We start from the raw sequence: 26,364 nt of genomic DNA, 5'->3' as shown, positions 1-26,364 counted from the left end.
ATTAAGTAAATTTGTGGAGGATAGGTCCAGCAATGGCTATTAGCCAATGTGATTAGGGCTGCAATCCCATGCTCTGGGTATCCCTAAACCTCCCACTGCCAGATGCTGGGGCTGAATGACAGGGGACTGATTGCTCAAAGTTGCCTTGTTCTGTTCATCTCCTCTGAAGCATCTGGCACTGGCCACTGTTAGAGACAAGATACTGGGCTGGATGGACCCAGTACAGCCGTTCTTATATCCACGCCAAGGAAACCACAACTCCAGCTGGCAGTCTGAGCAAGTGAGCCAAGGATTTGAATAGACACTGAACAACCCTCTCCACCGTAGAGGTGACCCTCCCAGATCAGGGCATGTTGGTACAGCAATCTGGGGCTTGAACTGTGGATACATTATGGCTGGAATAGTCAGCAGGATTGAGCACCTACAACTGGAGCCAGTTTTTCAAAGGAGCTCAGCACCCTGGGTGCAGGGCTCTCCTGAAAAATTTGGCTCTGCATGGATCAAGGAATTCATTTTCCTAGGTTGTCAATCCAGCACCTTCCACCAGTATTAAACTGCAAAACTGCAAGTCCGTCTTGTGCTTCATGCCAGCAGGAATGGCTCATGCGCAGCTCCTAGGACACGTTCTCCTCTGGCGCAGGGGGATTGACGGCTCTGGCGCATTCAGAAATAGGCAAGCGTGGATGCAACAAGGCAGTTTTCACCTGTATCAAAAGACTGACAGTCCCCCCTGCAGGACACACACCAGACAGCGGTGACACAGGATAGCAGGGCTGAACTGGCAGGCAGCAGGCCAAGCCAACAAGACCCACGCAGTGAACAGCGTATTTAATGACAGCAATGAAGGGAGCGCTGACTACTGGGGCTTAATCACTCAGTGGTTTGGGGCACTGGCTGCCTCACTGTTCTGTTACGTGCTGGCTGATATTCTGGAGGGCTAACTTCAGCATTATTCCCAAAATGTAGCTGTCTTCATTTTCAGCCTCCTACGGCTCCCCCACCCCAAAGCCCCTCAAAGACGCTGCAAGTCCAACCCTGTTTCTAGTCCCACTGGGTCATGTGCCAGCTGAATTGGTGACAACACACATGGCTTTTTATCCCAATGCAAATGTGCCCCAAGGGAGTCGTGGTTGCCCCCGTTTGCTCTGGGAACGCAGTGGGGACAGAGTCCAGGGGACATGCATGCAGAGGGGCACGAGTGGCATAGAGGGCAGTGAATGTATTCTGATGCCAACTAGTGCATTGGTGCAAGAACTTTTGCAGGATCATGACTGAGCTGGCAGGGGCTTGCAATACAGGTGCTGTAGAATGGACACAGAGTTTGTGCATCTAGATTTTCAGCTAGACAGTGCGGCAACGAACATGGGGCTTCTTGTAGTGAGTGACGTCTTCGTGTGTGTTACTGGTATGGGAAAGTGGGAGCGGCTCCTTGGAAAAAGGAACAGAATTTTGTAACGTTCTGGTAATTTACTTTGATCTTTTGCATGGATTGTAGCAAATTCTAGGAGGCAGGATGAGCTCTCACTACACACGTGTACCGGACCCCACTGTGCTGGTGGACCCTCTGGGTGCTACTGAAAGACAAATAAGTTTGATTTGGGCAGGCCATAGGCCTTGGGCTGGCCCTCTCCAAAGAGGTGAACTTCAGCCATAGTGATGAATTATGTTAGCACACTTTTCACGCTCGGCTGGTCCGTTGCCTGGTGGAAGGGGCTTAATTGCAGGGAATGCACAAATCTCTGAATTCAGATCCTGCCTCTGGAGGAAACAAGGAACTTACTTAGAGCCAGGGCCAAAGAAGCAAAAGTCTGACTGTAATTTGAGCTTGCATCCCATTTACACCCTTATGGATTTTAGTGGAACTTTCCTACCCCCAGATTGTTGGTTTTTAAAGCCCCCAGTGAAAAGCTTTTCAGTTTCAAGATTTTGCCCAATTAAAGAGCAAGAGTAGGAATTCAGAAGCCAAGCACCTGGAAAACAATAACTGGCTTGACCCTCCCATGGAGTTATTTCCCAGCAGTTCCCGAGTCGCTCCTGGCAGCTTTCAGGAAACACACGTTGTAGGATGTTTCCCGCAGTTGCGCAGCTAGCTGTCTGCACTCAGCACTTTCTCACAATTCAGCTCAGTGGCCTGCTGACCAGGGTGACGGACCTGCTCAGGGGTTGGGGGTAGACCATGGAGGGGAAGGATTCCTTGGGGGAGGGGAGGAAGTGGGGCAGCACTAGCCATACATCACCCCCTGCCCATATCCCCCCTCTACAGAAGGGCATAAGGTGAAGCAGCTGTGTGGAAAAACCTCTGTCCATGGCCCAGGATCTTGGTGGCCCAGATTACCCACCCTTTCCAGGGAGCTGACTGAGGGCCCCAAACCGGCCCCTCCAACTCAGGTGACTCCTTCCCAGGAAAAAACAAGAAGGTTTCCATATTATCAACCTTCATCCTCCTCCTCATCAGCACACACCACCACCTGTGTAGTGTCTCATCGAAACAGACTGGGCCCTGAGGCCCATCTTACAGACTGACCTGCCCTAGGTTTCAGGTGGGGATGCTGGAGCCCCACTGCATAGGAGCCAGTGATGCCCAGTTCTAACTTGTTGACTCTGTTAAGACTCATTCCTAGAGACAATGAGCACAAGCTGCTCCTCACTGTCACGGAGCACCTCTGAGCCATACCTGGAGTAGCACTTTGCTCAAGTGACCAGCCCCCATCTCCCCCCTTCACCACAGGCCTCGAGGAAACTCCTCAGCTAAGCTCCAGGGTAGGCTGTGAGCACTTGAACTAGCACTTCTGCAGAATTTAAGCTTCCTGTTTGCTAAGAACCTTCCCTAGTAAAATGCACATGGTGCTGGCTTCCTGAGGCTGCAGGCAGCTTGGGTGCTGCTGTTCTAGCTAGAGGGGCTAAGCTTCACTGATGCTATAGCAAGCAAAGGGAGAAGAATCTGAATTGGAGCTGGGGAAAGCTGAGCACCACGGCAGGGGAGGTCAGTGCAGGGGGACACTGAGGGAGCGGCGGAGTGGAAGAGGAGCCCTCCCCTTTCCAGCAGCCAGGCTTTGGGGGCAAAGGGAGAAGAGGGCTGGGAAAGAGTTGCTTTTCCACTTCTATCAGTCCAAGAGGCGTAGACTTAACCTGTCTCCATACTCCCACTTGCCAGAGATGAACACAAAAGAGGGATTCTCTGTAGGGTTGAGATGGGCCCCTGGCAAGAAGCCCAGCCCCATCCCATTTCCCGGCAGTCTGTTTCACCAGGGCGTTGCCTTTCATACCTGCCTCTGGCTAGCAGGCAGCTGGCAAACTTTTCAAGCCCTGCCTTGAAGAGGTTCAGGAAAATCCTTAGTCACCCCTGGCAGAATAGCGGCTTGGGAGTTCAAGTGAGATCAAGAGGACCAAGCGGGGCAGGGGCAGAATTCTCAGCCAGGCAAAGGACTCGTCTGCGCCCTGTTGATGCAGCATTTTAGCCACGTGTTTGAGACCAGTCTCGTGAAAGCAGCACAATGCTGATATTCTGGCGTGAGGCACCGTGATGCTGGTATGCCAGTAAATTAGAGAATGGTGTTAGGCACCTTTATAACTGTGTCCACATTAGGCGTTGCACCAATTTAGTAGAAAATGCAAAACCATGCTCTGAAGTGTCCCTAGCCTCTGTTTGCCAGAAGCTGGGAATGGGCAACTGGGGACGAATCACTCGTTGATTGCCGGTTCTGCCCATTCCCTCTGAAGCACCTGGTGCTGGAAGACAGGATAGTGGGCTAGATACACCACTGGTCTGATCCAGTATGGCTGTCCTATGTTCTTAAATCAGACAGTTAAGTCAGTACAAAATTCTGAGCCTAGACCCACCCTAACACCCCTTGGCCAGAGGGATGCAGTACAAAGAGGCGTTCGTACACTTTCAGCCACCCCAAGGCCCCTTTACCCTGCCAGACTGGTGAGAGTGAGAATCCAGACCAGAGTGCACAGAAGGGGGGGTTGTGGGGGGATGTGCCCCTTGGCCTCCCTCACTGGCCCTGGTGTGGCGCTCACCATTATCAGGGCACTGGCTTGTTTTTAAGCTACCCAGCAACAGCGCAGAGAAAAGGCAGGGAGCCGTTAGGTTAAAAAAGTGATTTTTTTTTTTTTAATTTTTAAATTAATAAAAAACCTTCAACCTGTTTAAGCAAGATTCTGATTTGGAAACTAAAGCCCAAAAGCTGCAGCCCCTCCCTGTTGCCCTGGCTGGATGGAGCCCCTGGCCCCTGCCGCTGAGCTGGGTGGGGGAGGATGGTCCTTTACACAACTGCCCTTCCAGCTCGGCCTCCCCATGCGGAGCATTGTCTGGTGTAGGAACAGGGCCAGTGCAGGATGGTGAAGGAGACCAACTGTTCCCCAGGGTGAAGGGGGCAAAAGGGTGCATCCCAGGGCCTGGGCACAGTGAGATTTAATTAGCATGAATCCCAGGCTCGCTTGTTTTCGGGGGGATGTGCCGCAGACATGGATGATTTTCAACAGAGGCCAAAGGAGGAGGGCTTTACCACGCCCAGCAAGGATGTCCAGGAAATCCAGACCCCCCAGCTCCACCCCCGAATCCTCTCGCTGACCTACAGTGGACTGGTCTACCTAGTATCTTGGAGTCACACTGTCCTTTGGGAGCTTCTGATGCCCGTTCCCTGGGCCTGCCAAAACGCAGCCAGGTGTTACCGAGAGGGCAGAGGTGTTGGCAATGTGCCATGCTCCTCCTGGCCCAAGTTGTTCCGGCAGGGAAGCTGAATGCGCAGCCATACATTTCCTTCCCCAATCACGATCCTGCAGCACGGGAGCTCCGGGTTCAAGGAGCACATTACATCCCTGCGTGGGACGCTTTCCAACAGTGGCCACGTTTCAGTGGGTGCATCTCCCCCTCCTCCCTCACTTGGTAAGAGCAGATTTCAGGCAAGCCACAGGTCCGAGTCATACAGCCTTCTGACGGCCAACCCCGTCTCATCTAGGGGCACCCCAGCAGCAGCTGCCAAAGAACAGGGGAGGGGGGAAGCGAAGCCAATGACAACAGCTTCTGAGCCACCCCCTCCTCTGCCCAAGGGAAGCGCTCAGTGTCCAGCAATGTCCTCTTCAGCCAAGCGGTGTCGTCACCATCCTGCGATTGCCCACCGGGCTGCCAGTCTCTTTCCATTGCTCTCATTCTCTCTGGATTTATATACATTAGATATTTATATATTATATAGTTATATATTAAAAAAGAAGACCAGTTATTGACTCTCCGGAAGGGAAAAACCACACGGGCTGACAACCATCCCAAAAGAGTTACAAAAAGAATTATAAAATATTCCAGTGCGATCTTCGGGAACCCCCTCCCCTACCGCCCTGATCTCCTGCACCTCTTCTCTGTTCTCCCCCCCGTCCACCCCCAGCCTCCCTCCCCCGCCACTTCAATGTTAACCAGTCTTATCTCTGCCCATCCATTGCAGCCATAGCTTTCTGCTGGGAGCCTCCTTGCTGAGACACGGGTGGCCACATGGGCTGCTGATGGTGGAGATGATGGTGGAGGTTGTGGCTGGTTGGAGAGGACGGTGGCATCCAGGCGGGTTGGTGGTTGGGAGGTGAGGAGGCCCAAAAGGGACTGAAGTTCCCCGGTGGAGAGCAGGCCATCGATGTGATGGGGCTGTTGCTGCTCTGTAGGTTCTCTGAGGTCCGCAGCTTAGAAAACATAGCGAGCGCGTCCGGGAAGTTGGGAGGAGTGGCTGGAGTATTGCTAGGTGTGCACATCTGCAGGGAGAGAAAGGAGAGAGCGTCAGACAGACTGTACACCAGCGACCACCACCACACCATGCGAGAAAGGCAGAGCCCATCATGGTCAGCTGGGAACTACCCGGATTAAGCCATTTCAGTCTCAAGGAAGGACAACACCAGCCCTCTCGCTGCGACTTTTCTCCTGCCGTGACGTTTGGAAGGCCACCAGCGATGGCCACCTACAGTAGGGCTGCTCAGAACTGATGCTGCTGCAGCCACCACAACGTCTAGCCCTGATCAGAGCAGCTCTCAGATGCGGCGGCCACAACGGTGGCTGGTGTACACTAGGGCTCCCAGTGATGGTGGAGCTGAACTGATGTTCGCAACTGACTGTACAGACAGGGCAACAGAGACTGGTTCCTTGCCCAAGGTCACAACAAATGCCTCAAGCGTGACTCCCGCTCCATTTCCCTGTCCACTGGGCTGGAGTCCTCCGATTGTAAGCCTCGGGCCCAGGGTATCCTGGGCTCTAATTCCACTGGTGACACCAACTTGGTTTGGCCTTGGAAAAGTTACTCAGCCTCTCTGCACCTCTACCGAGGGGATGTAAAGCCACTGACATCAGAGATGGAGGAGAGCCATTGCTGTAATGGCGTTCAGACCACCCCACTGGGGTCCATTCAGGATCGTGGTCTCTGTCCTATTCCAGTATCAAAGGAACCCCGCCCTTAGATTCCTCTACCACGTCTTGCCCTGCTGCTTGTCCCCATCCCCTGCTGGCCTTGGGCACCTGATGAACCTCACACTACACCTTTGCTAGCCTGCCAGACACCGGCTCCCTACAATACCACTTTCTAACTGCTGCAAAGCACGCCAATGAAACAGCAGAACGTCCCCACTGCTCTGCCTCGGAAGGAGGGTGCCGTCTTCTGACGGATGCTACCAGTAAAACCCAACTTTTCTGCAACTGCACGGCCTCCTCAGCAGGAGGGGGACCCGTGTCCATGCCACAGAAATCTAAGGCCTCTCAGTTTGGACATCCCAAAGTCGCGGATCACGTTGGAAGAACTTGGCATTTACCTGCCATCCAGCCTCAGAACAGGCTGAAACCAATCTACCCCTCCTCCACCCACCTCCCAAAGGCACCGGGATCTGAATCTCTGCAGTCAGCTCCTCCCTTTGCAGCACCCAGGATTCTCTCAGCAAGCTGCAGCCCCTCCTGGCACAGCCTCTTCCCAACATTGGCTTTAAAAAGCTCCAGGGCTTAAGGTGCGGCTGTGCAAGGCTCTCCCCCTTCACCGGCCTTCAGGTGAAATTCACCGAGGCTCTGCCCTGGGCTCAGCCTGTTCTCTTGTGTTTTGCCTGGCTTTGTTTTGAGGCTGGTGGTGGCTCTGTACACAGAACTTCATTGCCGGATTCTCTTGCTGCTGTGCATCAAGATCTTAAAGGGGCGCTAGCAGGTTAAAATATGCAAAGCTATTTTAAAGGGATGCAACTGAAATGAAATCTAGTCAGTTATAAAGGAGATTATTTAGTAGCAATATGGTAGTACTTAGGAACCCCAAGGTCAGGGCCTGCTGCACTTGGTACTCAGAGTTAGGAGTAGTTTTGGGTGCTCCAGCTGTCCCTGAACAATTCTCCCCCCCACCACCAGTCAATCTCTGTGGTCATAGTCACATTTTCCTATTTGAAACCTTTCACACAACAGCAAAGGACAGAGACACCCAGGCAAAGAGGGGAAACTGACTAACTGATTTCACAGGGGAAAAGGATGAAACCGGCTATATGCAAAGTGCTGCCAAATGAACAAACCAGCCAAAAAGGGAATGTTTCAAATAACTGTTCAGTTCCAGTATCCTAGGAGTTACTGTAACAATAGGTGTAAACAAACAAAAAACAAACCCCAGACAAATCTGACTTGGAGGTTGGGGTCCGATTAGTCGAATACTAACGGTACTTGAAATTGAGAGATTTTGAAAGTCTAGTTGGCATTTATTCTTTCAAACGTGTTGTGATAGTAAAAATAAACTAGCCATTTCACTCCCTGCTTTAATCGCAACCCCCTGCAGGGGAAATTTTACTTTAAAAGCCCAACTCCAAGCAACAGAGTTTTTAAAGGTCCCAGAAACATTTCTAGGGTTTTTTGTTTTTATTTTTTAAAGCCTAACTTTTGGGTCAAATCAATGGAGAGTCCCTTTAATTTACTACAAGAAACAACCCTAAAAAGAGTCAACCAGAAGGTCGCGAAAAAGGTGACAAACCAGTTCCAGGTACCTCTCTGAAAGACTGTCCCAATATTCTGATAAAGTGCCTCCTATTCTGCCCTTGTGATCTGTTCTGCAAGTTGCAGGTATTTTCAAAAGTTATAACTGACATGACAAAAATCTAGAAACTCAATTTCCTAAAGCACATGAATGGATCTCCACATCCAGGGTCTGACAACAAATCCAGCATTGTAGTCAGCATAATTTAGGACGTGAACATAACCAAAGTAGCTCTATGGTTCCTCCTCATGCCTTTCCAAGGCAATCAGGCCTGTATTATTTCTTCCTCTGATCTATTACCACTTCTTTTTTGCAAGGCATCACTAGTGTGAGAGAAGCTGGATCTACCTGAGTTTCCAGCCTCTGCTCTAAAAATCACAGGCTCCCTTTGAGTTAAGTCCAAGAGCGTATGTTGCAGATATCAGAGCGGTGCCATGTCTGCCTATAGCCAGTGGAGGGGAATGAAGAGGGTGAAAGGAAATTTCAGCTCTTACAGGAGTAAAGGGTCTTGCAAACCACAGCCTTCCCCACGCATCTCTCCAAACAGTTTCCATGAAAACCATGGATCTAGTGCAAGAGATCTGATCTCCCGCCTAACCCGTGGCTGGACTCGGGTTCAGTTTTTCCCATTCACTAGGAGTTAAAGGTTCCAATGGAAAAAATGTGATTCAGAGGCTATAAAGCAGCCCCTGAACACATGGCAGTGAGTGTCTGCCTGATCAGCGGTCTCGTTGGGGGGAGGGGGGGGAGGAGACGTGTGTACATGCAGTGCTACTCCTGCTGCTGAACAAGTGTCCAGATTGTGGGTCCCCTCTCTGGACTCACCAGGGCCTCATGTTAACAATATCCCAGCGACCCAGGGTAGCAACCGAGACAGGAGCGTTACCACAACAAACAGAACTTGCAGGATGAGCGGCTGCCTCTGTGGTCTCACTGAGGACTTTGCTCTGATTGGGTTACTGCCACTCTGCTCCTCAATCCCCAGGCTCTACCCCCCCCCAGCACCGAGGACACTGGGGGACGGCAAATGCCCTCAGCGCAGTCTGATTGGCTCAGCTTGTCCCACCTTCATAATCTGTGAATCTTTCAAAGGCGTGTTTAAGAGGTGAAACAGAGAGGTTTGTTTGGGATTTTTTAAAGGCAAAATCAGAGAGGCCCCCCAAACCCCCATCTGACATTTCCACCCACTATAAATAGACCGGGAGAAACAATGTGTTCAGAAGGACAGAATATGCCATAGGTTTGGGAGAGTGAAGGGGAGGAACCTGACTGGGGAGCAGGGAAGTGCATCAGAGGCCGCAGAAGCACCCTCTAGGACTGGCAGGCCCCGTGCACAACTCAGATAAAGCGAAGAGGAAGGAGAAGTCATCAGATCGTTACAGCCATCTCAGGGGACAAAACCTCGGGGGCGGGGGGGGGGACTGGCTATGCAACCGTTTGCAGAAGTGAAGCAATCTTTGTACACTCAGACCACTGGTGTGGGTGGTGCCAGATAGACCGACAGGAGAGGTCTTTGCACCAAAGATTTTACACGATCTAACTTTTTTCAGGTCTCCCTTGCAGAACTCTACCAGCCCCCAGCAAGCAATGCTGGACAGATGAGGAAGTTCTCCCTTGAGGCCCCTAGCTGCTACTGTAATGCAAATAAACTTCCCTCCATTATAATCCAGGTGAAGGGTGGATGAGTAAATTTTGTGCTGTGGCTAGTGGTCCTTTGCAAGACTGTTCTTGGCTATTTAGATGATCTCACCTTCTAACTATCCCCCAGTCACAATTTACCCAGCTCTAAGGGAGTGAGAAAGAAGTGGATTTATACACGCCCCCAAAAACTTCAGAGAGGACAAACACAACAGCCACTGTGAAAAGCAACGTATCAGCTTTTTTCCATTTCCTGGTAAACCAGGATAGTTCTGTGCATTCGTTCTAATTTTAGTCTCAAGTGCCCTCCCCCTCCCGCCGCGCCCCCCCCCCACTCCTTTCTAGGCCGTCCCCAGGGCTCCAGCTTAGTCTTATGATAGGTCTTTATATTTTTGTAATCAGTGTCACACCCTCTCTGTGCAACGGCGGTGAGAGAGAAATCTCCAACTCCGAGACCAGCCCACGAGAGACGGAGCAAGCTAGCTAAAGCTAGTGCACAGAGCACACGCCACCCAGCCTATGGAGCAGCAGAATGGATGTGAAAAAAACCATAACTAGCAGAGGCAGAAAACCGGATAGCCTGGGATGTACGGGGAGCAGGCAGCAGCCTGTATCATCATCAGGCTCTGACGTCTGTGGGGGTCAATCAACTTCGATGCACTTGGCTGGAGGCAAAAAAGCTGATAAGATGCAGTCCCCTGCTCGAGACAGTTTGGGGAGTAACTAGGTCCTGATTCAGCAAAGACTTTGGCACGTGCTTAACTTTAAGCACGTGGGTGAGTGCTTTGCTGAATCAGGGCCTCGATCAGCACAGTAACAAAAGGGGGATGCTTCACAGAAAATCACATGGTTGCGCCTGGATAAAGAGAAGTTAGGAACACAGCCCACAAAGGTCACACCCTTGTGATTCAAAGGAAAGGTTCAGGAAGTCACTAGTGGAATCCGTCCCTCCTGCTACAAGAGGGACAAACCCAGAGAGGGAGATTGTCCCAGCTGCTCCCCTCTAGCGGCCCAGGGCAGAACGGCAAGCCCAGAACTTAAGAAATACCAACACTGGCCAAAATAATGAATGGGGGAGGGTGCAGGCATGAGGGAAGGGAAGGCATTGCAACACACACACATAGTGACTCACCCTTCCTAACCGCCCCCTTCAACAACAACAAACAAAAGCTGCAGAATGAATCCTGTAGCTCAGCAACCGGAAGCAGAGTTGCTAGTTTTAGTCTTGGGCATAATCTCCAAAATCGCTACCCGGCGTGAGACTCCATAACCGACTTTCCGGAAAACTCCCTCTTTATAAACAGTCTTGTAAGAACAATTCCCAGAGTCTGCCTCCAAGCGGTTCGGAAAGCATGTTTTAAAAAGGACAAGGGGTTTGTTGGGTTTTTACAAAGGACAAGATCTGTATGTGTCTTCCCCTTAAAGAGAAGCACTGCACCAAAACCTTGTCCACACACAGACGTTGCACCAGTTTAAAAACTGATTCAGTTGCTCTAGTGCAAACCTGAGTGTGTGGACTCTCTGAACTCGTTTTATTGCAGCTTGAAGCTCCACTCGTAAAAGTCAGGTTTAAATTGAACTAAGTGTCCACAAAGGGATCCGCATTGGTTTAAGAAATCAGATCAAACACTTATTGTGTTCAACTTTGTGAGTAAACCAGGCCTAAGTTAACTTCTAAACATTGTACTTGTTCTTCATGTATGTTCTACTCATCCAGAAAGGCAGAGCTGCCACAATCCTCCTGCAGGTCATTGAGACTTGGGTATAGCTAAGTCCTTTAAAAACCTATCCTAATTAAACCCATCTTATATGAAATATTATGTGTCAAGTTTCTAAGAAGCCTCTTTCTTTGTACCTTCAAAATTTGTGCCTGCAAACAGGCTCTTTCATACAGCTGCCTTGTGTGCTGGGAGGGAGTGAAGAGGCAGAATTTTGTAACCGGTGCCAATTCTATGGGAGTGAAGTTGCAGTAAACCTGATTCACTCCCCCACCATATACAGTTGCCCATATCGGTTTGGGGAGGAGAAGGGTGAGTGCGTTCAAGATCTTAAGACTCATGTCTAAGGTTTTTTGTTTTGTTTTTTTAAGTGTTTGCCACACAACCTAACAGGCAATCTAACTGATTTTCCCAGCCTAGTGATTTCTTATCTAATTAGACTGTGGAATTCATTGCCACAGGAGGTCAGTAGTGCTAAAAACGTATTCATATAAGTGCCCAATCTTTTACTCTTGATAATAATATCCAGAGTTGCTATAGGTAGCGCTAATTAATTTTGGACGAGACAAAACCTCATGCTTCAAGGTTTAAGACAATCTTTAATTATTAAGTACTAGACAGAAATCTTTGGTGAGAGGATTAGGGAGCATCTATCTCCTGTGGGATTCTTACACTGGCCTCTGTCACAGCTGGAATACTGAACTAGATGGATCTTGGGTCTGATCCAGTCTGGCTATTCCTATGTAGTGAATACACTAACAGAGAGTTTCAGGATTTACCTTCTTCTTCCCACATAACTTTTGTATCTTCTCTTGGTGATTCTTGGTGACAGCTGGGATTATGCAAAGCGCTCCAATAATGTAGTTTGAAAGCATCCCTAAATGGTGCAGCCAAAAGGAATCCAGGTGGGTTGTCCTCATCTCACCTTAGTTTAAAGACAGCAGGCCCAATTCTGCCATGTTACCCACACAGAGTAGTTCTCATGACCCGGGGTTAGGGCGGTACAAATTACTGAACGCAAACCAGGTCATGTGCAAAGTGGCCTAAGTGCCTAAATCTTCCGTCAAAGAGAAAGGCAGAAGAAATGATCATAGTTTCGGGAGAAGTGACAGCCAGCAGAAAGTGATTTGCAATACATAGCTACAGGTCCCCAGATGCTCTGTTGGTTGCGGGGAGCAATAGGAGAGAAATATCACAACTTGCAGGCTCTGGCTACGCAAGTCCTATTCCACTTCTTCTGTTGGACCAGCAGAGCCTGAGTTTGTTTGTGAACTTCAAGAGATGGTGTAAGGGCCATTTATTCCCTAAGGGGCTAGATTCTGATCTCATCTACACTTGGGGTAGCAGGATCAGTCCCAGCTGATTTCAGTGGAGTTACTCCAGGTGTACCCCAGAGTAACAGGATGCTGCCCCTCAGACTTCTGCCTGAAAAATGGAGGAAAAGAGGTGGGTTTGATCCCCAAATTCCCCTGGGTCCTTTTCATTCAGACACCATCAATAACTTGAATTGCTTTTTATTCTTTGGTGCTCAGCTGCCTTCAGGACAAGCCCATTTGACAGGTTGAATAAATAAGTTAATCTCGTTTGTGCTCAGAAGACACGACCCCACGTGACAGCATGAAAAAACTGGAGGGATGGGGCTTCTGAGCTGCTGGACTTTTGTGCATTGGCTGGATATTGCAGGTTTAACGAAAACACTGGCCAGAGAAACGCACTCCGTCGGGAGCTGAACCTTCACCCCAGGGGCAGGAGGAGAATTATTATTTTTTTTTAAACAAAGTGATTAGAACAAACAAAAAGCAACAAGGACAAATGGGCTCCTCTTTTCTGGCTGGTTTGCTTTACAGGACCCAAACCTTTCAGGATATCAGCTCCTTGCCACAGAGGCATTTGCTGCTTTAAGGACTGACTTATGTACATCCAAGGGCAGGGAAAGGTGGGTCTCAAACCTGCCTCACTTGGATCCTTACTACACCAGCCCGTGCTTGAGAAAACAGCTGGAACACCGGAACACAAGGGGGGATATTTTGCTTGCATTCTGCAGGCACCTTTTTGCTCCTGTGATTTTTCCCAACGCACCATGGCGTGGGGAGAGGAACAGAACACAGACAGCAGCAGAAGACAGGGGCCAAAGGGGGGTGATCGGGGCGTCTGTATGCAGGGACAGAGACCCTCCTTGTTGCAGGCAAGGACCTGCAATTTTATCAGGAGGGCTGATTAACTTCCCACCCAGCTATGTCAATATCAACATCCCCTACATTTTACTGCAACTAATCAGATCCAGTAAAAAGCTAGAGCAGATTCCACTGTCAGTTTATCCATCCAATTAAAAACAAAAACCACCCCAAAACCAAACAATTCAACAACTTAGAGCCGCTTTAGAATCTGGACACTCACAGTTTGAGTCTATCCTTCAACAAGTGAAATCTGGCTATTAGACATTTCTGTTCTGGAAATTATATGGAACTTTCAGTTACCAGGTAAAAGGCCCCAATCTGGCAATGAATTTCAGGCAGCCAGACTCCAGTTGAGCTCCCTGGGGGTGTTGCCAGGCTGAGCAATCTGCAGGACTGGGGACTAAAAAGCACCCCATTTGCTACATGACTTTTCTCCTGTCCACAAAGAATACTTTTTTTTTTTTTTAAACTGATGAAGTTACCCTTGGGTGTCCCAAGAACTTCTTCACTTAGAAGGTTCAGATCGCATTTCAGATGGGTGTATCGACAGGCTGGAAATAGGATAATATGAGCGACTTATTTATAAGGTTAATGGCATGTAAGAATTTGTGATCTGGGGAGTATCCCTTATCTAAAGAGAAACAGGTATATCTGTGAGATGGTGCATAGCTGCTCACTTTGTGTGATTTTGTTGGGGTTTGCTCATAGCTTTACTTGTACAATTGTGTTTCAGAACAAATCAAGATACCGTAAAAGCTCTCCTCTTACTCTCCATTCTCTCAGTGATCAGAATTGTTCATGGCATTTAAGTTTGAGCAGAAATCTCAAGACGTTAGGGCAGGGAACACCACCCAACAACAAAAATGTGGCACAAAAGTCAGACTAGTATCTGGGAACAAGAGATGAATAACATTTGGCAAACAGAAGGGTCACATTGCGGATCATGACATGTATGCCAGTTTCCTGATTAATGTGTAACTGGTTATAAAAAGAGGGAGGGGTGAAGCTAGCCTACCAAGCAGCCAAGATTTCCTTTGCTTGGAAATACTATTAAGCCGCTTTTAGGGAATCCAGCATTTGTAAGCTTATAATGAAGAGGGTGAAAGCTGGACAGCACTGAGAGGTTCTAAAGCATTCAGGGACAGGCTCCTCTGCCTTTTTATTTTGATGAGACAACGTCATAACTGAAGATCTGCTTAGATCTGAGTGTCGAATCATTTTATGAGTAATGGGACAAGCATGCCAGTGTCACTGCTCCTGCATCTGACTAAGTATCAGGGTTCAAAGATTTTTAGAACACCAGAAATGAGCGTTCAGCGTTGAATGTCAGTGATTTTTTTAAGCTATTGGCTAAAATGTTGGGCTCCCTTATTTAAAAAAAAAAAAAAAAAAAAAAAGAGAGAGAGAGCTTGGAGGGAGATTTCACTTCTGTTCATATTCCAGTTTTGGGTTTCTAATACTCTGGTGTAAACCAGCCTGATTAAAACTCGTTAAGCTTCCTGTAGCAACCAGGCAGTAAATGATTCAGATTGGTAAGGAATCACTCCTGCTGTGAGTTAAGCATTTCAAACACCTTGAATCACCTCTGCATCTTCAGAGTTTGATCCGGGTTTGTAAACTAGTAACTGCAACCTCTAGCTTTAGTGAAAGCTTGCCCTCAAATCAAGCCACCCAAGGACGGTGCCTATGAATTTCCAAGCTCATTTACAAATACAAGATAGGATAAATCTAGTGTTAGGCCTAGGAGTAAAGGAACAAGATAAATCTAGTTCCTTTCCTGAAGGCTTTCCTAGTGTGCTAGCAAGAAATCCTGAGACTCAGTCCAGTGCCTATCTGACGTCTATGTCCAGCTCAGCCACTAGCTTGCTGCATGACCTTGGGCAAGTAATTTAATCTGTGCCTCAGTTTCCCCTCCCACAATCAGTCTTGTCTATTTAGATGGCAAGCTCTTCAGGGTAGGGCTGTTTGCACAGCACCTAGCACAATAGGGAACTGTTTCTGCTGAGGCTTCTAGGTGCTACCATAATACTCTAATGCTGGGGAGAAATTTTGTGCCAGGAAGGGAAAAAATAAGTGAGGAAATAAGAGCATTAATACAAAAAGTTCCCAAGAGCCATTTTTCTGTTTTATTCCAAATCTTTTAGAACTGGCCGCAGGTTTTAACAATGGCAAGTACAGGAAAAGAAAAATCTATGACTTAGCCTCCATCTACTATTATCCTCATACACAGCACTGGTTTAGTTTCCTAAAAAAACTTCCTCTGTTTCGCTAAAGAGACTTGCCCTCAGCCAAGGTCAAGTAAAGTTTTGCTGAAAGTTCTAAGGAAACATTCAAGGGAAAGGGCCTGCCCCCCTTTCCCATCCCAATTCACTTAGATCTTTTACTTGTTATAACTATCTAGATCTATGTGAAGACAAACTATTTCCTGGCAGACATTTTGGCTCCTGTTTACATTTTCAGTCTGTGTATTTCTCTTGTTGCAGACCAATATGGCTGTCACGAGGACTGACAGTTTTGAATGCACAACCACTTCTGCTTGCAGCCTCATGTTCCCCTCCCCAGTATCAAAAGTGGCCTCTAAAAATGCAGACCCTGCCTGTGCAAAAGGAGGGAATCCCTCCCCTTGGTTCCATATTTTTATATGGCTTTTCACAAGAAAACTTTAACAGGTAAGGGGATGGGTGAGAGTGGCATCTGATGAAGCATTTGTAGCTGCTTTTATGAGGCTGTCAGAGATAAGAAATAACCTCTTCGGATTTCATTTATTCATGAGATTAAGGAATGGGGCGGGAGGGGGGGGGGGGAGGGAAGAGAGTAAAGACACCACTGTAAATTTCATTCTAGCCCACAGGAAGTGAAGATACCATAGGGAACAGCACGTGTCTGTGAAGTTTGGGTCACTTACCATTTGATGGTGGTGATGATTGTTGGGAATGTTAGTTTCTTGAAAAAATGCACTCAAAGCAGTCTGCAAAAAACAACAATTAGTTAATTCCAGCAGCCAGACAGAGCAAAGGGGGAAATGCAAACACACAGGATAGGGGCTAGTGTTAGTAAAGACCCTGGAAATGTTTTGTTTTATAAAACAAGTGATTGGATCTTGTTTTTCCTCCCTTAAAGTACGTTTCAACTGTAAACAAATCATTTGAGACAACAAACAAACACGACTGATCTAGCCGTTTGCATTTCACAACACAGGCATGGACTGGCTTTGAAATGCTAATTTTCTCCCTCGCAAAAGGAGGAATGAAGCTACAAAGGAATCCAAAACAAGAACACAGCCCCGAGCCCTTCCCCAACTGGATTGATCCCATGCCTCCCTAACCCAGAAACACAAAACACTGCCAGGCAAGGAAGAATCCGGCCGAAGTACCAGCAAAGCGCTTCAGTAAAATCTGGCCAAGAGACCCCATGTCGGTTTCGTTAACACGAGTGACATTAAATCAGGGAAGGAAAAGGGGCAGGGTAATGAAGTCTCCCCAGGAATGTAAGCCTTCGCCCACAGGCCAGCAAGAAATTGACAAAGCCCCACGTGTAATTATTTCCTTTGATGTGAACAGTTTTGTTTTTTTTAAACTACACTTGTCATCCGCTTCCTCCCCCCGTCTTTATCCACGTGTAGGGAGTTAAAGCCGTTCTCACCTTACATAACATCCCCCCGTTTAAAAAAAAAAAAAACAACCGAAAAACGGGTACACCACATTTTACTACACAGGCTTTCTCCGTATTCCTCAGCTCCGTGTGGGGCTGGGAAGGGGTTCGCTCCGTAGTGAATCCTCTCCCCAGCTCTGGAGCAAGCTTCCCCTATGAATTCTCTCCCCCACCACAGAAATCGGGGCGAAGAGAGACCAGACCACGTTTCTATGCTTCATTCCACGGCCCAGGAGAGCCACAGATTTAGTTACAGCGCAATACATAAATTGGTACCAGGAGATCTGCAAGCCAGTTCCCCCCGCCAGGAAATTACATGAATAAAATGTACTCTCCCCTCTTCCCACAACAGCAGCAACAGACATTACGTGCGAGGCCTCGTGAGTTGCTGGCCCCTGAAGGCACTTGCTGCAATAGGTAATCGTAATGAAGTCCTAGTAAAAGGATGGTTTATGTGCAGCTTGCCATTCAGCGGCGGCGCCAGGGCCCCGTGTGGCACGGCCGGCCGGGTGTCCCAGCTCTGTTGTTATTTAAAGCCGCGTACACACACACACACACACACACATTCCACCCCCACAACTGTTTCCAAGGCCAACTGTTTTAGCGAGAAAGGAGAAGCGATGAGGCGGAGGAAACGGGTGAATCCGAGGGTGGAAGGAAAGGCAGGAGGAGCAGCACGCGAGGCTCCCACGGACCCTGCACCCCCGTGGGGTGTCGTTCCCCCCCAGCCCGGTCAAGCCACGCCACGCCACGCACCTCGAACTGCCAGTGAGCCGCCTGCAGCAATTGCTTCGCCTGGTCGGCCGCGCAGCCCGCGGCCAGCACGAACTGGTTGATCATGACCTGGTGCCTCAGCTCCTCCATATTCACCGACATGGCGAGAGAAACGAAACCACAACAACGGGGGAAGCGGGGCAGAACACACACACGGTGCCGCTGCGGCGTGCGTGGGGAGGAGAAATCCACAAAGGCCCTTCCCTCCTTCTCCTCCGCCCCACACTCGGCTCCCCCTGGCCCCTCGGATCGGCCAAGCCACCCCTGCTTCAGTCGGCACCGAGCCGGTTATGTTGTGCTCCCCCCTGCCCCAGTTCCTCAGCTCCTCGGCTGCTTGAGCACCACAAACAACAGCAGCAGGGGAGGAGCATGTGGGGAAAGATGGGGGGGGGGGAGACCGGAGGTGTCTCAACGTTCAGTTCCCGGCGTTCCGAGCCCGCTGATTGGCCACCGCGGTGTTCTTCACATGTATGAACGTTCGATTCGAATCTTCCAGCTCCCCAGGCTGTGGCTGTTTCTCTCGCTCCCTTCCCCCCCAGCTCATGCTTCATTGGGGGAGAATGAGCCATCGGGCTCTTTCCCCATTGGATGGCTGCTGTGTTTTGGATCGGGAGAGGTCCATCATTGGCCTCTGTCTTTCCAGGGGCGGGGTGAGGCTGTGGTCTTGTGCGAACTGAGCTGGAAAGCACGGCCGGCTTGTTGATTGGCTGTCACTCCTTTCTGTTTTTCTCTGGTTGAAAAAAAAAATGTTTGTAAAGCCAAGTTCATTCAGGAGCTTCATTGAAACCAACATGCTCAGCTGGAAAAGCAGGACTCGACTGAGCAAGAGCAGAAACAGCTCTGACTCATTTCCTTTGAAAGAACGAGTGATCCTGAGAACCAAATTTATCACAATAGAAAGCACATTTGCAACTTCCGATTCTTGCAGTTTATTTAATCCTGGGGGTTGAGGGTTGTTATTTCTTGTTATTTATTTATTTTTGATTAGTTTTGAGACATGGCCAAACAACGGCAGCCAATTTCCGCCCTGGTAAAAAGCTGCAATGTCACAACTCTGCATTTCTGTAACACCTCAAACCTTCGTGCCCTTTGAGGGCATGGGAAGGATTTAGAATCAGCCCCTTGGATAGATGTGTGTGAGAATCCCACTTCCAGTGAAAAGTTAATTCTGCAGGGCCCTGTTATCCCACCAGTTGCATATGTGGAATTCCCACTGGCTTCTGCCTATAACTGCCAAGACAATCAGGCCCCAGGTCTCTATGGTGTCAAAGCTGGGCTGTGTTACTGGCTCTGCTACAGGCTCACGGTGTGACCTTGAGCAAGTGACATTGCTGCTCTGTGCCTCAGTTTACCTATCTGCAAAATGCCTTTAATTATAGTTTCTCACAGACTTCAAGTTTTTGAAGCACGCAGACAATAAACTGTTGAGTGCCATAGAAATGTCTGTTAGTCTATAAGGTGCCACCAGACTCTTTGCCGCTTTTACAGAAGTGATGACAAACCAAATTCTGACAGAGGGTCTTAATGAGGCATAAATGAATGAAGATGCACACAGTCCACGTGGGACAGGTAAGTGTCATACTTGTTTTACAGATGTGGAACTGAGGTAGAGAGAGGTCAAGTAATGTGAGATCACACACAATGTATTTGGAGCACTAATATTAGGGCTTAGGCATTCCTGACTTCCAGCACCTTGCTCAGTCCACTAGCCTCTATTGGCTCTCTTGCTGAATTTGTGTGAGGAGCCATTCATTTTTCCTGAATGAGTTTCCCACCGGGACCATCCTTAGGGGCAAGCAATCAGGGTAATCACCCTGCACAGCAACACCTGAGGGTGCACTCGGGTGTTCTCCTCACACACACTTTTTTTTTTTTTTGTTCAGCTGCTCAGGAAGCGACAGAAACATTTTCTGCCCTGGGTAGCAGAATGCCTAGGGTTGGTCCTGCTTGCCACAGTCAGGTGAAGATGACCTGCAGAGGCTTTGTACTTGCCAAGATCTGAATTTAGAGCTCTAATTGGTGTTTTTCCAAGAGCAGACAGTGTCAGGCACTTTCAACAGTGTATGAGAGCTGCTCACAGGGGCAAACGCTGCTTCCAGCTGCATAGAGCATTCTGCAGGAGTGGATCCATCCAGGCATTTCTGCTGGGGCAGGAGTGGGATCCAGGTTGCTAGGAGCGTGTGGCTCATTGTGCACTGCCTGAAAGGTGGGATTTGGGGAAAGGGTAAGACAAGGGAGGTCTCAGGGCAGAGCTAGTAGTTCCATGACTGTGCAGCTCCATCATGCTTCCCATATTGGCAACGTAATCTGTGGCCAGCTCCATGGACCCAGGGGTGAGAATTCCTCCTACTCCAGCAGAAATCCCCAGCATGTAGCCCAATTACCCAGATTCTGTGATAGGCTTTGCTTCCTCCTATGTAGCATTAGGTGTTAGTGAGGTGATCGACTTTTGAAGAAGAAACAGACTCATCACCAGCTTCTCTCTTCTCATACTTTTAGGCCCCTGCACTCCACCAATTCTATTTCCCTCAAGGGCCCCTCTGTTTCCTTTCAGGCAAGCACTTCTGTACTTTCACTCTACACAGGCAACATCCTCCCTGCCATGTTATTGTCCTCCCCTTCAGATCCTGCCTTTAACCCCACCTTTTATTACATTCCTTCAAACACCACCACCCCCCAGAGGGAACAGCTAAAAAATGTAACCACCACAATGTAAGCCACCTTAGCACCCATCCAATCTTATTTTATGTACTCTCACCCTTCTCCATTCAAGGGTCCCAGGTTTGTCATTTGATATTAAAGCCTAACTTTGCAGATGCTGGTCCAGCTTTTCAGGTGGTATACATTGGTGTAAATCAATTACATCTGCTGAGAATCTGACCCAGAGTCTGTGTTACTGCTGTAAGCAATTAAATCAGCCACAGGAGTAAGCACTACACTTGGTAGTAAGAGTGTGGGCCTTACAGTCTGATCCAGTACCAGTGGGAGTCCTACTGACTTCAGTGGCAGCAAAACATGGGCTCGGCACCTGCCAGCTACTCTGCAAGGGCAGATCCCTGGACGTGTATGCAGACCCACTGAAGTCAATGATGCTCCATTCAGAAGCAGGGGATTGCCCAAGGGATTCTCATTGCAGGATTGGAGCCATAAACTTGTGAAGGCAGGGACCATTCCTCCCAGCTTCTCTGCGGAGCATCAAGCACACCTGTGGCGCTAACATAGGAAAGTTAAGTATAAGGAGGAACTGAATGTCAAATACACCATTAATCTAACAGGTAACTCCAGCTGGAGTTGACATTTAAAACACTAACATTTTAATAAATTGCTGTTTACCTACAAAATTCCTTTCCCTGAATTTCCATCCTCCCCCTGGCTGATTTTGCCAAGAACTTTGGCCCAGATTCTGAAAGGTTCTTAGGTGCCTGAGTGCCATTGAGTTCAACGGTTGTTGAGCACGTAAATGCCTTTGAGGATCTGGGCCTTTGTGTTTCTGAAAATAGCCAGGTACCTGCTTGCTGTTATTAATACAAGTGTCAAATCTGCCTGCTTCCAGGCCCAATACTTTCAGGGATGTCACAATCCAATTTGTGATATTATAGTTCCCTATCATGAAATCACGTCTCAGGAATGGTGAAGCCATTGAGCAGAAAGCTGAAATTTACAACTATCTTCCCCATCAGCAAGGACAGGCAAGGGAAATATGCAGAGAGGACAGGGGAGTTTAAAAGACACCGACTGGGCTTACGTGTTTTGCTTCCCCCCACCCCCGTCAATGTTATAATACATTTGACTCAGTGTACTAACCAGTGAGAAATTTGAGACAGAAATCTCTTTCGTGATCCAGTCATTCTTGCCTTCACCTCACACACATTGATTGGTTGTTGTAGGGTTGTTCATCACAGAGTAGCCTGCCTGCTGCTATTTTTTTAAACTGCTTTGAAGCACATAACTAAACAGAGAAACAAGTGTTGTCCAAAGAACTGCCTGGACTGTGCAAACAGACACAGTGAAAACAATTGATTTAAGATGAAAAGAGCCTACAGAGACTGAGATACTATGGTTGATGGCAATTGTACTAATCATGAGGCGGACAATATAAATACACAGACAGCTATGTATGGATTTTACCATGATGTCATCTAGTGGGTAAATTCAATTGGAATATCAGCTCTTGTTCAGGCTGTGGGAGACTGTATTCTTTGGAGCAACATTTTGATCCAAATTATCCAGAACTGGCCTTGCCCTACTTTTGCTTTCTGTAATTCGGTAACCCCAGAAGTACGAAAACCCAAACCAAAGGAACTCGACTGACATTCAAAAAATTGTTTCTATACGATCTGGAGTTTCCTGCTTTGCTAATGTTTGCTGTGGTTCAAAATGTGACCATTTCTTCTACATTGTAAAGGTCAGATTCTCGTGAACAAATAGGCATGATTATTCTCTTTGTACAGTGATTCATCCCCTCCCGCGCCTCCTCTCCAAAATATAATGCCTTCTCCTATTCAGATCAGAAACATCCCTCATACTTTCAGTCCCTGAGGCTCTATCCTCCTGTCCAACACATAACTCCCATTCATGTTGAAGGTGAAGAGAAAAAGCTCACATTCCAAATCAGTAAAGGCCAGCACCAAGCCTATATACCACTCAGGTCCCACTGAGATAACAGGCATTGGTGAGGTGTAGGACTTGGAGCTGGCCCGTATTTTCCACTGAATGCATCTGATGAAGTGAGCTGTAGCTCACGAAAGCTTCTGCTCAAATAAATTTGTTAGTCTCTAAGATGCCACAAGTACTCCTTTTCTTTTTTCTCTGAAGAGGGATGATTGTAATGCAATGGATTGGTTACATTAGTCATCCAATCCGGGAAAAGAAACCAGACCATGTGGCTGATGTAACACAACACAATTTATGGGTGTTCACACTGAATTGTTAGTGAAGAATTATTTGTTGAAGACGTGCGGAATAATTCAAAATAATGAACCAATCAGAGACTTGTCTAATGTGTTCAAACTCACCAAAAAAAGGCAGGGTGGGGAGAGGTAATGGTCAAACAATGGTTGCTTCAGTGTCCAGGTAGCTAAATGAGATGGGGCATAACTAGCTGACTGTTGGAAGAGATTGTACACGGATTCAGCAGCCATTCATCCAGTCAGGCTGCCTTTGATTAACAAAGCCGTGTGACATGGTAATAAACGTTTGATTAGCAGCTTACTATTTGTATTACAGTAGCACCTAGAGATCAGAGCTTTATTGTGCCAGGTGCTGTATGTAAACATAATAAGATATAGTCCCCGTCCTGAAGAGCTCACACCCTAAATATGGAAGACATACTAAGTGTGGGAGAAAGGAAGTATAACCCCATTTTAGAGACGGGGGTCTGAAGCACAGAGAGACTACATGATTTGCTCAAAGTCACACAGGAAGTTTGTAGCAGAGCCAGGAATTGAACCTAGACCTCCTGAGTTACTCTCTGGTGCCTTAGCAAGAGGGCCAGCATTACCCTCTGTGATCAGTCAGTCCCTCCCCCCGAGGGCGACAAGCTGTAGACAAAACTAGATTTTATTCCTCTCCCAAAAACCACACTTTGTTTTCCAAAACCTTCTGGCAAATTGTGGATTGCAGCCTGCTTTCCCCTGATGACAGTTAGAAAGCAAGGCAAGGAAGGGTGCTGAGAATTATCGGGCCAGATTCTGACCTCAGTCACACCAATGGGAATCCAGAATAACCACACTGCAGTCAGAGGGTTCTAGATTTCCCCCAATGTGACTGAGATTAGAATCTGGCCCTTGATGTCTAGGCTCCCCCATGCTGCAAGGTGATCGTCATGGATAGTCCCCTGCTCCTATGCAAAAATCCCACAGACGTGTTTGCATGCCTATGTGGAGCTGCTTGCAGGATTAGGGCCTTGGTATGGTAGCCCACAAACAAGTGGGGTCATAACAATGTTTAGTCCTGGACTAGTCTGTAACAAACTCCATCGTCATCTGTTTCCATGGAGGTAAAAGAATCACTTGCAATAGCCCAATGGGCGATTAAGAAGTAAGTTTATTACGCTGACACCATCAGGAACCCAGCTGCCTCTGGGCTCGGTTGCCTAGCAATCCCATGAGCTCACTGGGGTGCAACAAACCCTCAGTATGGCCAGGTCTACACTAAAAAGTTAGGTCGTTCCAGCTACGTCGTGCAGGGGTGTGAAAAATCCACACCCCTGAGCATTATGTCATGCTGAACTGATCTCCAGCAAAGACAGTGCTCAGTCCAGGGAAGAATTCTGCCATCAACCTAGCTACTGCCTCTCTGGGAGGTGGATTAATTACAGTGATGGGAGAACCCTCCCGTTGCTGTAGTGAGTGTCTACTCTGAAGCAGCTGCAGCTGTGCCCCTGTAGCAGCTTAAGTGTAGACAGAGCTTAAGTGACTCCCTTATTAGCCAGAAGAGCCATCAGTTAAGCCCTGTAGCAACAGCAGCCCAGTGGCTGCTCAATGTGTTCCATGCCTGCAGCTGTGCCAGACCTGCTCCCCGTCCAGCCTGCTCCAACCCATGCCTACTCCAGCCCTAGGCCTTGTCTCCCTCTGAACTCCTGACTCCGACCATTGGCTTGCCGCCCAACCATGCCTTCGCTTCTGCACTCTGCTCCCATCGCACGGCCTACATCTCAGTACGTCACAGACACATTTCACAACCTTCCTTCCACATACCTTATTGGGCTAGTAAAACAAAGACAAGAAGTTATTACTGGTTATATCAATTCCCCCAAGTAACCCAAAATGTTGTGCCGAAAGCATTGTGGTGATCTAGAAGGTTTGAGGCATATGACTCTGCCACGCTGGGATATATATAGAATAAGTTATTCTTTTCTCCTAGTAATTATCATTGGCCAGATTCTCCACTCACTCACACCAGTGTAAATCAGGAGTAACTGTACTGCAGTCAATGACTTTATACTGGTGCCAAACTGGTGTAAGTGGGAGAAGAACTAGTTCTCTTGCCTTTATATTGTTAACACTAGCTTGTATATTGTCTAAAAATGTTATTAAAACAAGGATGTTTAAAATAAGTATCTCAAGGCAACGGGAGGCATTTCTGGTCAGGTTGTACATCAATAAGTATATTGATTTCTATCTGCCTAGCTAAGGTTTTGGTTGCTGTCTTAGCCTTCCTGGGAAAAAAACTCTCTCTCAAAGCCATACATATCTGTAGCAGTTCCATCCAGCTGGCCTGTCTCTGGGGCAGATTTATTTGAGTTTCTAAATAATGTAAGGAGGTGTGATCCATTCAAACTATAGAATGCCTTTCTTAAAGGCATTTTGGCTTCTTTACATACATTATGATCGTCAATCATTCCTTTTCAGAAGTAGCATAAATTTGTTCAGCCAGTGTAAACTGTCCAAACTCTGAAACCAATGGTTGGACTTGACTCAAGCCAGCTCTCTCTGCCTTAGCAGAATCATCTGTCATAACTATATAAGGCAAATGTGGGGAATCACAAAGAAAGGCTTATTTTGGTCTACAGCAAGTCTTTGCTTTTTACTCACCGTCAAAAATGTGCATTTATCTTTCATTAGAGATGGACCCAAGACATGAAGTTCCAGATCTGGACCAAAACTTTCCTCAAGTTCAGTGGTGTTCAGACCTTGGAGGTTCCAGTTCAAGGTCCTTTATGGAGATCAGATTAATCCATGCAGTCTGGATCTGAATTTTCTCAAAGTTTGAAGAGATTGTGTGGTGTACTGAGGACTGCGTTGAAAATGCAAACTATCACTTTAAGAGTGAGGGGAGGGAGGAGGGAAGAGTTCCTGGTCCTGTTTGCAGGCTAGATGGCTCTGTAGGGAAGCATGTGACCTAGAAGGTGCAGCGGTTAGTCTGCACTGCAGATAGCCAGCCTAGAGGAAGGTGGGGTGAATTGTGCCTCCCTGTTTTAGGGAGCAGCTTGCTTTGTCTGTCTCTTTGGTTTTGGTTCTCGTGTGTTATTGTTCTGAATTCTAAGAAATAATGCAGTTACATTGCAACCTTCCAGCAAGAGTATTTTGTTTTCATCTACCTTCTCTGTGTGTATGCCATGAACATTACAGTTTGCGTCTGGGGTTCTGGTTCAGGTGCATTGCTGCTTTTAAACACTTTGAGTAAGACAAAGGCAATTTAGGCAAAATCTTGCAACATATTTCCTGTAGTAACTTGGAAGTGGAAGAAAAGTTCTGACACCTACAACACAAGTTAAATGTGGCCAGTTCAAGGCGGATGTGACTTTCCATTGGCTCCTAGATAGATACACCGCTACTGGACACAATAAACCTTAGAACAGTACTGGATCTCCTGCTTGCTGAAAATCCAATTTGCTGTACCGACGGGTTTGTAGAAGGATATACAAGGCTGCCTTTAACTGTTGTTTATGAGCTGCCAATTTCTTACCTGTAAACTGACTTTAAATGCTGTTTATGA

The 26,364-nt window shown here is 47.8% G+C and overlaps 1 protein-coding gene across 1 annotated transcript; it reads right to left on the bottom strand.

Moving 5' to 3' along the window:
* Nucleotides 1-5,372: 5,372 nt before the first annotated feature.
* Nucleotides 5,373-18,430, bottom strand: UBALD2 (UBA like domain containing 2). Its single transcript, XM_077834103.1, has 3 exons — nucleotides 17,908-18,430; nucleotides 16,406-16,468; nucleotides 5,373-5,739 (listed from the first exon to the last, which is right to left on the bottom strand). The coding sequence occupies exons 1-3, from the start codon at nucleotides 18,025-18,027 to the stop codon at nucleotides 5,419-5,421; spliced, it is 504 nt and encodes a 167-aa protein (XP_077690229.1). The 5' UTR covers nucleotides 18,028-18,430; the 3' UTR covers nucleotides 5,373-5,418.
* Nucleotides 18,431-26,364: the final 7,934 nt, after the last annotated feature.

Source organism: Eretmochelys imbricata, chromosome 14, assembly GCF_965152235.1.
Source record: "Eretmochelys imbricata isolate rEreImb1 chromosome 14, rEreImb1.hap1, whole genome shotgun sequence".
NCBI classification, from domain to species: domain Eukaryota; kingdom Metazoa; phylum Chordata; order Testudines; family Cheloniidae; genus Eretmochelys; species Eretmochelys imbricata.
This window is presented reverse-complemented; position numbering and strand designations above follow the sequence as displayed.

Excerpts from the sequence above, each read along its gene's own strand:
- UBALD2 (XM_077834103.1), bottom strand. The coding sequence starts at position 18,027 with ATGTCGGTGAATATGGAGGAGCTGAGGCACCAGGTCATGATCAACCAG. Across the intron at positions 16,469-17,907 it reads CGGCTCACTGGCAGTTCGAG|ACTGCTTTGAGTGCATTTTT; the intron begins GTGCGTGGCGTG and ends TGTTTTTTGCAG. Across the intron at positions 5,740-16,405 it reads ATCATCACCACCATCAAATG|ATGTGCACACCTAGCAATAC; the intron begins GTAAGTGACCCA and ends CTCTCCCTGCAG.